This window comes from Sparus aurata, chromosome 8 (genome assembly GCF_900880675.1).
Source record: "Sparus aurata chromosome 8, fSpaAur1.1, whole genome shotgun sequence".
NCBI lineage: Eukaryota > Metazoa > Chordata > Actinopteri > Spariformes > Sparidae > Sparus > Sparus aurata.
This window is the reverse complement of record NC_044194.1, coordinates 8,004,638-8,017,677: the sequence shown is the minus strand read 5'-3', so window position 1 is coordinate 8,017,677 and position 13,040 is coordinate 8,004,638. Positions and strand designations below refer to the sequence as shown.

The 13,040-nt window shown below is 40.3% G+C and overlaps 1 protein-coding gene across 3 annotated transcripts in view; it reads left to right on the top strand.

Moving 5' to 3' along the window:
- LOC115587370 (serine/threonine-protein kinase WNK1-like) overlaps nucleotides 1–13,040 on the top strand; it is a 30,404-nt gene continuing 17,364 nt past the window's right edge. For 2 of the 3 annotated variants that reach the window (XM_030427208.1, XM_030427206.1), the window contains exons 1-3: nucleotides 1–241; nucleotides 2,044–3,306; nucleotides 12,275–12,447. In XM_030427208.1, the coding sequence (XP_030283068.1) occupies nucleotides 2,506–3,306; nucleotides 12,275–12,447 (974 nt within the window). In that variant the 5' untranslated portion in view covers nucleotides 1–241; nucleotides 2,044–2,505. Of the gene's footprint in view, nucleotides 242–614; nucleotides 987–2,043; nucleotides 3,307–12,274; nucleotides 12,448–13,040 lie in introns of those variants that run through there. The other variant, XM_030427207.1, reaches the window with a different exon arrangement.

The window sequence follows — 13,040 nt, the reverse complement described above, 5'->3', positions numbered from 1 at the left end:
CACTGGCGCAGGCGCTTTCGGAAAAACCCGTTTCTTCGTCAATATGTAGCAACTGCGCCGCTTGTTTGTCAGTGAGACCATAAACCGAAACTCTGATGTTAGCTCGTCTGATAACTCGTCTGTTGGACGCTTAAGGATAATATACATATATCCCCTTTTATAAATTCAAAGACGGATTCACGCTGTGAGGACAATTTGACCGTCGATGACCGTCGGCTGTATTGGGGGATACGACACCGAGGTAGGTCGCTATCTGCCACCCGGCACCTCTATGTTAGCTCGATCGTGAAGGGCTAGGTTGCTAACGGTTAGCAAAACCAGGCTCACCAACGAACAGCAGCTAGGCGCAATGTTATAAAATAGAAACAACGTCACATGTGTGGTGTATGAATAGTCGTGAACCAACTTGTAAAAAAACAAAATCGCTATTAATTATATAACAACAGTAGATGAAGGGCTAGTGCTGTATACGCGTCAGATATCGTTAAATTGAATGGGGGCAGCCAGGAGGTGGGTCTAGCTTTTTAGGCCATTAGCAAGACCCGCCTAGCTAATGCTAGCTAGCTAGGTAGCAGTGGCGCTATTTGTCAACCGCTGCCTGGTAGCTTTCCAACCGGCGTCACACCGGGCAAACGTATCCGGTTAGCACGGCTTGTAATCACTTGGACACGGTAAAGCTGCCAACATAGAATAGTGCTAACAGTTACAGATATATAAGAAATGGCAACAGTACCCAACTGTGTAAAATGTATGTCACGTTAAGCTGAAACGAGAACCACGGGGCGGAATATATTTTAGAAAGACGTGACGTGGTAAATCATTCATAGCTGGTTAACGTTTCACTGGTGAAGGATCAGCTAACTAGCTCCGTGCTAGCTCGTCTCGTTAGCAAGCTAACAAAGAGCCGTTGCTCCTCCTCGCTCTCTACGCTCGATGTTGCCATTTCAAGTAGCTCTGGTGTCATTTACAAGGCGGCGAAGAAATAGGTACGTAAGACGAGGTTCATGTTAATTAAAAATACTAATTGAATTAATTTGCACTGGCTTTTCTCTTACGTATCGTGTTGTGATGGCTGCTAACATTGCCAGGTTTGGTTTTGACATTGGTGGTTGCTTAGGCTGGTAATGGCTGCAAACATGGCAGGGCATAGATGACTAATAAGCAATAAGATTGCTATTGTAAGCTTATGTATTTTTAAGATTATAATATATGTGACTGTGCAAAACTGTCAACAAATACAGGGAATAAGCATACGGGAATGGCTCCGATCTTTTGCATGTACAGCTTAAATGTTGGTCGGTTATAGCTGTGTGCAGCTGTAATGTTTTGTGGTTTCAACAATAGACTTAATGCTAGATATTCAAACAGCATTCACTAACCCCATAAGTAACGGAATATGTTGCTTCTAATTCATAATGGAGACTGAGGAATACACAGCTGTCAGCTAGGCTCAATTAGTTACTTGCAGTCTCTATGAAAAGTGAGTCATTGAGAGGTCAGTGTGTCATTCTTAAAGTCTGTGAAATGCATTCAGGATTTATGCCACATTACATACTTATAAATGCATATCTTGATATAGATTAACACTTAATGCAGCTAAATGTTAAATCAATTGGGCACAGCTGAAAAATACAGTCATTACCTAGATCTGTAATAAAGGTAATGAGAATGCAAGCATGTGCCCTACATCCAATGTCCTTGTGCAAGACGGTAAAGCATATCAGAGGGAGGAAACTTTTAAGACAAACCCTCCTTGACTGAGTCACTAAAGTGAACCTACAGTGGTCGATTCTATAATGTTTTACTGCATTACAGTGTAATCACCAAGTCGCCTTCAGAGGTAATATTTGAAGCACTAGGGTATGTAGTGTCTGTCAGTTGTGCTTTTGTTGAAAGCAGTGTTACGAAACTTGTATGTATACAGTAAATTCTACTTGTGAGTACTTTGGCTGGTGTTTCACAGATCTTGTTGACATTTGACATACTGTTGGTTACTTTTAGAAGCATGTCAAGCAGCCTGTGTTCTCTTTTTTTCTCTTGCAGTGAAACTGGACTGGAGGATATTCCGAGCGTCTGGCCATCCTCTCATTTCCCACAATAGGAAGTTTGGTGCCTCTTGTAGGCTGTGCATGTTTGTTCCTCATCACTGAGTCCTTATGCTTGATAGAACCTGCACCCTGTGTCTTACAGGATGGATGGTATGGACTTAAAGAGACTTGTCAATCAACATCAGCAATCTGTGCTCTGCTGTGGTGTTCAATCTTTTACAATTTATAAGAGAACACCCCCCATCCTACACCCCCAGTCTCTGTGCTATACATATAAAGACCGTCTTTAAGCAATAAAAAAGACAGCTGGAGGTAGAAGTTGTAAGACTTTCTATCTTTTTTCTTTTTAAAGCACAGATTAATACTGCTTATTTAAGCTTATATGGCGGACATGGAAGTATCATTATTTTAATTTTTTCGATTATAGTACCCGCTTACTCTTAGTGTGGGTGGTGGGATGTCGGAAAAGCCAGACGACAAAATGGTGAAGTTCCTGGCTCCCCCTCAGAAGAGTGGAAATGGCCCCAGTTCTGGTTCAGATTCGATGGTGAGTGACTGTCGGCCGACCGAAGTGAGACGCCGGCATCACACAATGGAGCGTGATCGATGTAACCCCGAACACCGTTTCCTACGCCGCAGTGTCATCAGTGATTCCAATGCTACAGCATTGGCCCTCCCTTTACCCAGCAAGATCCCGATCCCTGCGCCTCAACGGGTTCAGCTACGTGAAGCGGCACCCCAGCGGCAACAGGCTGCTGTGGGTGCCCATTTGCCAAGGGCTGAACCGAGTTTAGCTAAACATGAGGAGCCTGCTCAAAGACGACGTAGTGAAGGCGAAGAAGGCAAAGATATAGAAATAGCCAAGGTGGAAGTAGTGCCTTCAGAGCAAGAGCCTGTCAATGTACAAGATATCTGTGATGGAGAGGTAGTGGTAGCAGCCCACTCCACACCATGTTTAGGAACAGAATTGCCAAGTCAAACAGAACCTGAAATCACCACTGAGGTTAAGGTGAATCATGAAGAAGAGGGGGAGGAAGAAGATAAGGACTCTGCCAAGGCACGGGCGGAGGCAGAGCAGAGAGAAGCGGAGAAAAAAGTGCAGGATGACATCGAAGAGGCAGAGACCAAAGCAGTGGGGACATCACCGGATGGGCGTTTCCTGAAGTTCGATATAGAAATTGGACGTGGCTCCTTCAAGACTGTCTACAAAGGCTTGGATACTGAGACCACAGTGGAGGTGGCTTGGTGCGAGCTGCAGGTATGAATTTGGGATAACCATTTTTCTTATAGCTTACTTTCCTTCATTGCTGTTTTTGTAATTGAGTCACCCTAGTGTTGCATTCTCCTCCAAGCATCATTGTTTTGATTTTGTCACGCTTAAACATGGAGTAAAGCCAAAGCAATTTCCTTTTACACCGTTACCTGAGCTACAGAGGCTATCATTTCCGCTCTGACAGGCATAGTAAGCATTTTCCTCTTGATTGTTTGTTTGGCAATGCATTTGTCACAAAACCATAGCAATAAGCTTCCCATTTCCTCTTTTTGCTCTTTGGTGCAGCTCAATCCATACTCGTTGGCAGTATTTACTTCACCATAACACATTTGCAAATTACCAGAAGATGTCAAAGATTGTATAATTTATAGTTTTGATTTAGATTTTTCATTGCCCTGAGAGAAATCAAGTAGTCTTACTATTTTCCCATATTTATTGAAGTTGAAAAAGACCCTATATACCTTTTTTATAAAATAAATCATGCTGACTGTCTTGCTGATCTTAACAATGATCAAATCATTACAGTAAATGTTGCAATGGAGCAAATTCTTGTTAGTGAAAGGTGAGATTCATTTAGGTTATTTTCACACCCTTTGAAGACCTGGCCTCTAAAACTCCATAAAATTAGGCAAAAGTCCATTTGAAGACAAATTCTTATTGGAGTGATTTTATTTTGTAATTTGCAAAGCTGAACGCAGCAGCAATAGTAATAATTGAACTGCACCTTTTTTTAAACGTTTTTATCGTCTTTTTAAAATCTAACCTTGAGGCTTAATAAACTAGTCATTATAACCCATTTCATTATTTTATCTAAATACAATGATCCTTGGTATCTTGCTCAGACAAATAGTGATAATCTTAAAAGTGCTAGTGGATCTCTGCTGTCTGTCCAGTTAAAGCAGCTACATGGCCGAAAGCAAAGTTTGACCTCATTCACCACATGAATGTTTACTTTTACTGTCACGCTTTCACCGTGCTGCCATGAGAGGCATAGGCCTCACACGGCAGCACATACAACTGTAGCTGCACATGCACTCTGGTTTCTGAACAATGTGAAGATTACAGACACGTGCCCCTCCCCCCCCTCACACAGACCAAATCAAGCGCATGCTCAGTGCATTTCTGCTCTGAATGCTTGTGTGAATGTAAAGTGGGTCACATTCCTGATAGAGGAATCTCCTGTGTGAAGTGAAGCAGGCCAGCCTGCCAAGGCCTGCTGCTACACTGTCTGTCCACATCCCACCTTTTTAAACTTCCCCACATTCTCACATATTTGTTTTTCTTCAACCCATTTTAAACAAAACTCGGTAAATAAAACTTGCAATCCTACTTTCATTGGTTGATATCATGCTGAAAGTTGGTACACTTGTAGTTTTTGTTGTCTTAACTTCATTCAGCAATTTTTAAAATGTTTTTCCTTTTACCTCAAAGCAAATTATTACTCTCCGAATATTGTAGAAGGAAAGGAAAGTTGTGGGAAATTTTGGTTCTTGTGGTCTCTTGTTTCTTTCTAAGGAAAGGTTGAAAAGGCTAGGGGAAAACCGAAATGTCCCTGTGTCTTTGTTCATGTGTTTAAAAAAAATTATTCAGCAGAATGAACAAGGTGAACCACCTTTCTCCTGAGGCTCAGTAAAGCTTTCTATAGGAGCTTGGTATTTTTCAGTTAGCATTTGTACAAGGAGACAGATCTGGTGCAGAGGGGTGATTTATTGAATTTTTTACAGTTGAATGAGAACCAGCTTTGTTTTATGCACATGGTCTGCTCTGAAATGTGAACATGAAACCTGACACTCTCATTCCCCTTCGTTTCTCTGTCAACTCAAGAGTTTCAGTGCTCGAAACTGTTGAGCTACACACGAGAAGCCGAAATCCCCTCTCACATGGTTGTTAAAGCTGTCCCATGATCACTCAAGCTCCAGTGCTACATTCTTCTTAATTCCTTAGAGCATATTTAGTGGAATATGAATTTGACATGGATATTTTCGGCATGCTCTTTCAATTTAGTTTCAGTTGTTCTGTGTTTTTTCAAACAGGCATGGCAGTAATAGAAGTATATTTTGTCCTTTTCTACTTGGTTGCATTGAAAATGCTTGTTTTCCCTTTAAAAAAAGCCAACAAATTCCATTATAGTGTATTTTAATGTTAAAGAAAGGAGTAGGTTCATCCGGTTAATTTACTTATTGTTTTGTTTCCTGTTGATACCAGAATCAGTGATGCAGACAGTAATCAGCCTTTCCACTTGTGTGTTCACTGAGAATATGGTGTCAGCTGGAAGCAACAGCAGCTCCCTTGGCTGTAAGCTAATGAAACAAGTCTGACAGGTTTCTCCTCATGAGGTCCTTCTTAATCTTCCTTAAACATGGCAAAAAATGTAGAGCCACTTTAGCAGTCCTGTGATGCTGTAATGCTCATTACATGCCAGAAAACCATGAAAACTTGGACATGAAGTTTGACTTTAAGGTGTTTGAACAAAAGGGTTTTCCCTTTGTACTTTTCCATTTATTATGTTTGGGACTATGTACAGAAATAATCTTGAACAAAGGGAGGAGAGGCTGTAAGACTGAAACTGAAATGACCCCTTAATCTTAAAGCTCAGTCTGGCTGACAGGACTCTAGTCTTTGCCTTTTGAGGTATCATGTCATGTCAATACAGGTTCTTCAGTAGATATTTCACTCTAAACCAGAGTCCTGGATTTATGGACCAATCAATCCACTTTTCCTTCCCCCGAGCTGTGCTGCATCCAGGGCTAGAAATTGAAGGATGCAAAGTTTGAATACAATTGCTTTGGCTTATTCAGTCTGAAAGGCCATCTGTCCACAATCGTCTAAGAATTTCTAGGCGTCCACCCTTTTTTTCACCTCACCCATGAACCCACACATTTGTTTCGGATCTCACGTTGCAGGCATGTCTGAACAATAAGTAGGTCACCACAGAGAGGAAGTCAAGGGGGGAAAAAGAAGAATAAATTTAGGAACCTCCCCTTTCTTGCTCACTCATCCATCTTCAACCATGTCATCTTCCACTCTCTGCCTTCCCACCTCCTTCCTCTCCAGTACTGGCTGAAGCCAAGCATTGAAAGATGAGGAAGAGAACCCCAGACATCCTTTAGAAGTTATGGGAGCTGCCTGTCCAGCTGGCTGATGGCATCCGCAGGGAGTGACATGCTATATCCAAATAGTATACATAGTAACATAGTGACTTGTCTGTAATTACCAGTCATGACTGGTAGGGGTGTGCCAAAATATCGATACTACAATATATTGCGATATTTCGTCTTGAGGTACGTTATCGATACACTGGTGCCAAATATCGATATTTAAAAATGTAAAAAAATAAAAATAAATTTTTTTTTTTTTTTTTGGGCCCACCACCCCTCTGAGGAGGACAGCTTTATCTGTATTCAAACATAGGTATACAACCAAATCAAATTAAAAAAATGGTTTAAGTAGCTCTGAAACCCACACATATAGATATTTAATGATAGCTGTAGTCAGTGTGTGTGTTAAGAAGAGACACTGTGCAATATACTCTTTGTTTACTTGGCTGTCATTCATGTGAAATTGAATGACAATGTTTTGTAATTCCTGTGAAATGACAGTGCAGTCAATAAATTCTGAATTTCTTCAGTGACACAGATATCGTGATGTATCGTGGATGAAATTTCTTGCAATATATCGATTATCGCAGAATCGCTGTATCGTGATATTATCGTTATCGTGAGCAAAATATTGTGATACTATCGTATCGCGAGGTACCTGGTGATACCCAGCCCTAATGACTGGTAGTCTTTAGGTTAACCATAAGATTTTTAATTTAAGTAGACCATTTTAACTTTTACTCTTGGATGCAACAAGTTTTGGGAAGAAACGTCACATTTTGAAATTGAAATTCCTAACCTCATTGTCAGCATTTTGAAATGTGATTACAGGGTTGACTTCCTCATGACATTCAGTGGTTTACTATCTTTGACTGGGTTATTAAAAATGTTGGCCCTGTATTTTTTTTTTTTCCTCAGTCATGATTGTGTAAAATGAAGACTAAAGAATTTAACAGTAGCTGAGCTGTTCTTCCAGCAGCAGTACTTGAATAGTTGTCTCATGTTGGGACAAATGATTGGTGCTGCAATATATTATATATTGCCCAATATAATTAGTAGACCATCTCGGATATTGCTGTAATAATGGCTTTTTTCTTGCAACACCTGTGTTTCTCTAAGTTATTAACTGCTGTGCATGTAATAACACGTCTCATATCAGTTTCAACTACAGTATATTACACTGTCAGTAGACAGTAAGGAGGGGTACGCCAGTATAAGAAAACCGCATTGGTGAATGCTGGCTTTGTTCATCACAGCACTCAAAATAGACCAGAAAGCAAAACTTGACACCATTAACTGTGAAGCATTGTACTGTGTCATGATTCCCTTCTGACTAACTGTGTCGAAGGTCATGAACTTTAAAATTTTGATGTATTAAATCACTGACACAGACTTTGAGAACAACAATGTACTTTCTAACCTATATGTATTTTAATAATCTGGGATATCATAACAGTTACTTTTCTCCACTTATTCAGTCATATTGTTGAAGGTCTTTATTCATCAGAACAAAAATTAACCTTGGCTGTAGTTACTGATAATGTCTTATAGTTGACATGAGCATTCATCACCCAGAATCCATAAGATGAGGATCATAGTGTTATCTGGTATACCAGTAGACCATGTCTGATGGTTGAAATGACTTGGAAGATACTGCTCTTGATGCCCACAAAATTACAGTTTCCTTTCCACAACATCAGTTTTAGATGTAAAGTCATACAGGCCGTTGTGAAATGGCCTGACTCTTGTCATCTGGTCAGTTGCTGACAGTCACATTGATCTATGACCTCATTACCAGGAGTTACAATGTCGCAGGGACACCAATTATTTCTGTCTGATTAGAAATACTGCGCAAACGCATTAACTAAGTCACAATTTTGGTGGAGCTTTTAACATGGCCTCTTGGCTTTCAGGCCCAACAGCCGTTACCCCAATATCAACCAATGTACCCAGAGGGCTCCATCTAGCCCTCAGTGTCGATCTCAGAGCAGGGACCTGACAGTGCCAGCCCTCAGCATGATCACAGGCTTTTTTCACTCTGTCTATTTTTAGGGTTGTTGGGTAATTTATGATGGCCTTTGCCTAGAAGCAGCATGTTTTCCTCAGCTTTGGTAAAACTGTAGTTAAATGGCATTAGTGATTCACATCGACTGGTAGCGCCTCAGGTCATGATGTTGTTAAGATAGTATTCAGGCTTGGCAAGTTAGTTTGAAATTGATGTCATGATTCAAATATATTTGCAATGCAATGAACTGTGCACTGTTGTGCATTACTTTAGAGAAAACACTAAACGCAGGTAGAAGAAGCACTTCATGTATTTTGATTGTTGTTACTAAGATTCACTCAATAACAGATTTTAAGTTAAAGTCATCACAGTGCAATTTCTATAAAGGATTACATTAAACTACTGCCTTTCCCATTTAATAGACCACAACAAGGGGAAAATTTTTTGCCTCGTCTGTGGCCATAGGTCAACCAATTCAGTTACAAGTTTTTGTTTTTTGAGTCAAATGTGTAAATTGAAATCAAATTATTCCTAACAACAGTTGCTTGTCCCCAAACAAAAGTAAATGTGGAGCTCTGACAGTAATGTTGACCGCCTTGTATCAAACACTTGTCCTTGTTTTTATCGTGTCAAAGGAAACTTCTCTGTGATCAGTTTAGACTGAATGACTGCATAATCATAACTCTGATAACAACTTGGGCTTTTGCCCCAGCTGCTTAACCATGCAATGGCTTGTTGAGAGGTGTGCCACTGAACTGAAGCAATAGGATCTTGATTTATGATGTGTGTCGTGCTGAGTCTGCAGAGATGATCAGAAGTGTTGACTAGTCTGATTTGGAAGATATAATACTTTGTGTTTAAAATGCATTTCTGCATTATTCTCAAGCTCACTTGTGTATATTATTTTACATGCACATTTGCTTTTCCTTACCACTCTTCCTCTCTTTTTATCACATTCAGAGTCTTCACAAAGCTACTTTCCACAGCTGAGAGTTGATATTGCAGAGGCAGTGGTGGCAACACAGCTCTTTAGTGAGCTGACTCATCCCCACTCTGTCAAATAGAGCTGCTCTGATTCAGCTGCAGCTGCTGTGGCCCTCTGAGTGCCTGCCTGGTTAGGTTTCCTAATTTATAGACATTTGTGGCCTTGCATAGACCTTGGAAGTACATAAAAGGATTTGATGTTAGGTTTTGAAGTAATGCTTCAAGGTCTGATTGAACATTTCTGACTGTCTCTGTAAGTTTGTCTAACCAGACAATATAAATTGCGTCTACGATGGGGGAGCCTAGTGTAGCTGAGGTGTGATAAGCAAGCTACAGCAATCTCGAGGTGTGATAAGCACGCTACAGCAACCTCAGCTGATAGGTTTAGATAAGTGTCAGTCAAGTAATCAGGCCCAACAAATTATTTGAGCCTTTTATTGGACAGCTGATAGTGACAAATCACAGTAAACCTGTGGCGAAACGGGCGACAAGGGTCCTGGTCAAACTCAAAATGAGGTCATCAAGACATCTGAACAAACGGATGGTTCATAAAGACTACCATTGTAAACTTTGTTACCAAAATGCACATTGAGATGTGATGTTAAATATGTGGTTGCCACATGGCTGATATTCCGAAGGCACCTTCCCTGATTTTCCTTAATCGCCTCAACCATTGATTTAGGCTAAGACATTTTTTATATTTTTTATCTAAACCCTTTATTTAGGAATAAATAAATAAAAGACACAATGGTTAAATGAAAATATTCTGTCTTTGACAAGAGTCCTTCATGGTAGTGTTTCCTCTCCATTGTTTAGTGAATTGTGAATATTTGGTCTATGCTACATCCTCAAACCCTGATCAGGCACTGTTACAATAAGAGAAGGACCTGACACTGGCCAAAGACTTATGATTGTAAGACGGTAAATTCTGCCTCGGGGTCGTGCGTGCTTTCAAGTGGTTAATGAGTTATGTACTTAGTTTGTCCTGTATTGTGCTGAATAATATGTGGAAGCATATGAGAGGAGAAGGGTTTCAGAGTATGAATTAAATGTTTTTATCTTTCTTTGTTTTTTTCTGTAAATGACTTGAGTAAAGGCATTCCGTTTGCAAGTGCGTAAGTAGATCTTATCAAGCACAGGGAATGCCGTTTGTCAACTTGTGATGAGTTGTTTTTAAATGAGTTGTCTGTGAAGCAGTGTGCCTACAGCGGAAATTCTGTCATTGATATAGTAGTTTGGTATTTGTGTGGGTCAGGGGTGTTGCACACCCAAGAGCAGAAGCTCTGATGCTGCGAATGTGATCTTGGATGTTTTGCATGACTGTTCACATGGTGCACAGAACAAGGAAGGGGAACCACTGTCCCACTAAATACTGATAAGTAGGTCAGTTGGTCCAAGTGCATGGTGGAGCCTCCATTGCACTGCCATCTTCCCTCACCCTTTACGCACATTGCTCCCTGATTCAGTGTCCTCCCTTGCTGCTAATGGTTCACACATGTTTCCATTTAACTTATCTTTTATCTTTGCCCCCAGTCAGTTGTAATCATTCAACCTCAAAACTCAAAAAATCTCTGGCAAAGACTGTAGCAATCTCAATTATTTTTTTCTTAAAGCGATGTCAGTCACTGGAAAGTTTTCTATCTCTTGCTGACACACACACAAAGGCAAATGCTCACTCTCCACTCACAAAAGGGCTGAATTTCCTGGACAGCCTGGCCTCTGGACAGCTTGGCTTCTGGCCAAGTCTCTGGGGGTTTCAAGGGAGGTCTTTGGCTGCTGGGTTTCACTGAGCTGGTCTAACTGGTATGGGTTTGCTGCTCTATAGTCATGCATGCTGTAAATGTAGGTCACGCCAGGAATTACTCAGGAAACTTGAGAAGGGTGATTTTACGCATTCCAGATTTTTTTGTTTAATACACAGACCCTGCAAAAGGGGTTACTGCCAATCCTTTACATTGATACATTATTCAGTTTTTGGAATGTTAAATCCCACTGGGAAAACAGTGCTGTTAGCTTTGCATATATTTTGCTATAAATCATTGAAAAACCCATCAGCTGCCAGGCATTTGTTGACACTCATCAGCCATAGATTTGCTTAGAATAGAAGCCTGTGTGAGCGCTTACCAGACACAGTTGGTAGCCAAAGAGCTTGGCAATATATTAGTATTGATATTCATTGTAGTCTGTCATTGTTGATGTTGTGAATAATGATGCACGGCTTTGTTTAAATTAACAGGTAGAGCAAAGTCGGAATTATTCTCCCAATAAATAATTGATTAATTTTCATGCATTACCATGTTGTGATTAACATTCTTAAACACTAACAGGTGGTTTTCCACATCTTAACACATAACATGATATGAAGGATGTACATGTCCATTTGTTATTTTTCTTACATTGCCTAAACCTACTTTTGAGTGGTATGTGCCTGTTGAGATGTGTGTAGTTTATGGTGTATTGTAAAAAAGGTTGTTAAAGAGGACAGTTTTGTATACAGTTTTTATTTCTAGTATACTCCATAGTGATCTTCAGTATCAGTCATGTTGTGACTTTTAATGTGGTCTTCTTGAATCTAGGACAAAGCTAGACACATTCCATTTGGTTCACAGTTGTCAGCCAGAGAAAATGGGGCCACATCCCAATGCCCTCAACTGTATGAGTGCTTGTGCCAGAACCATATGTGAAATTTTGTGTGTTGAAGGAAATGCAAGTTGCAAAAAGCACTACAAATCGCCAAATATCTGGACTGTTTACTGTTTTTGTCATTAATGTATTCTTTGAAATTGTCCTTATTCTAAATAAATCTGTATACATCTGCTGTATGTGATGTGTGAAATCTAAGTATTCTCCTTTTTGTCCCCTGCAGGATCGTAAGCTGTCAAAGACGGAGAGGCAGCGCTTTAAGGAGGAAGCAGGGATGTTAAAAGGACTACAGCATCCCAACATTGTCCGCTTTTACGACTCCTGGGAGGGACCATCCAAAGGCAGGAAGTGCATTGTACTGGTCACTGAACTCATGACTTCTGGCACACTCAAAACGTGAGTCTCAAATTTGGCAGAGCTAACAAACACATTCATACAGAACTCATATGTACTGAATTCACTAGGGGCCCTATTTAAACTATCTATAGCACATGGTCTAAAGTCTGGAATGCAAGTACATCTAGGGCATGCCTGACTTCCTTTTACTTATCTTTACTTAAACTTCGCTAAGTAAGGTGCATGGCGCAAAGATGTTGTATTTTGTATTCAATTATATTGTCTGCTGTGATCCCTAGCAGCATAAGTCTCTACATTAAGAGAGCTAGTGTGCGCTTTTAAGCACAACTACAGCAGCCTTACCCAAAAGGTCACACAGTTTTCCTTCACACAGTGAAATTATTTAGAGTAAAGTAGCCATCCTCGCCATACTCTGAGCTCCAACAGAGCTGTCGGAAACTTTTATCTCCTGAAAAAAATATCCTTAGTTTGTTAGTGAGTTTCCTTTGTCCTGTCAAGCTTCTACAGTTTTTAGTTTTGCTGCTTAAATGTGGCATGATATTTGCTGCAGTTACATTACTGGGTGCATGGAAATATTTAAAATAACTAAAAGCAAGCTCTGTAATCACTAAAGCAGAGTATACACTAATATC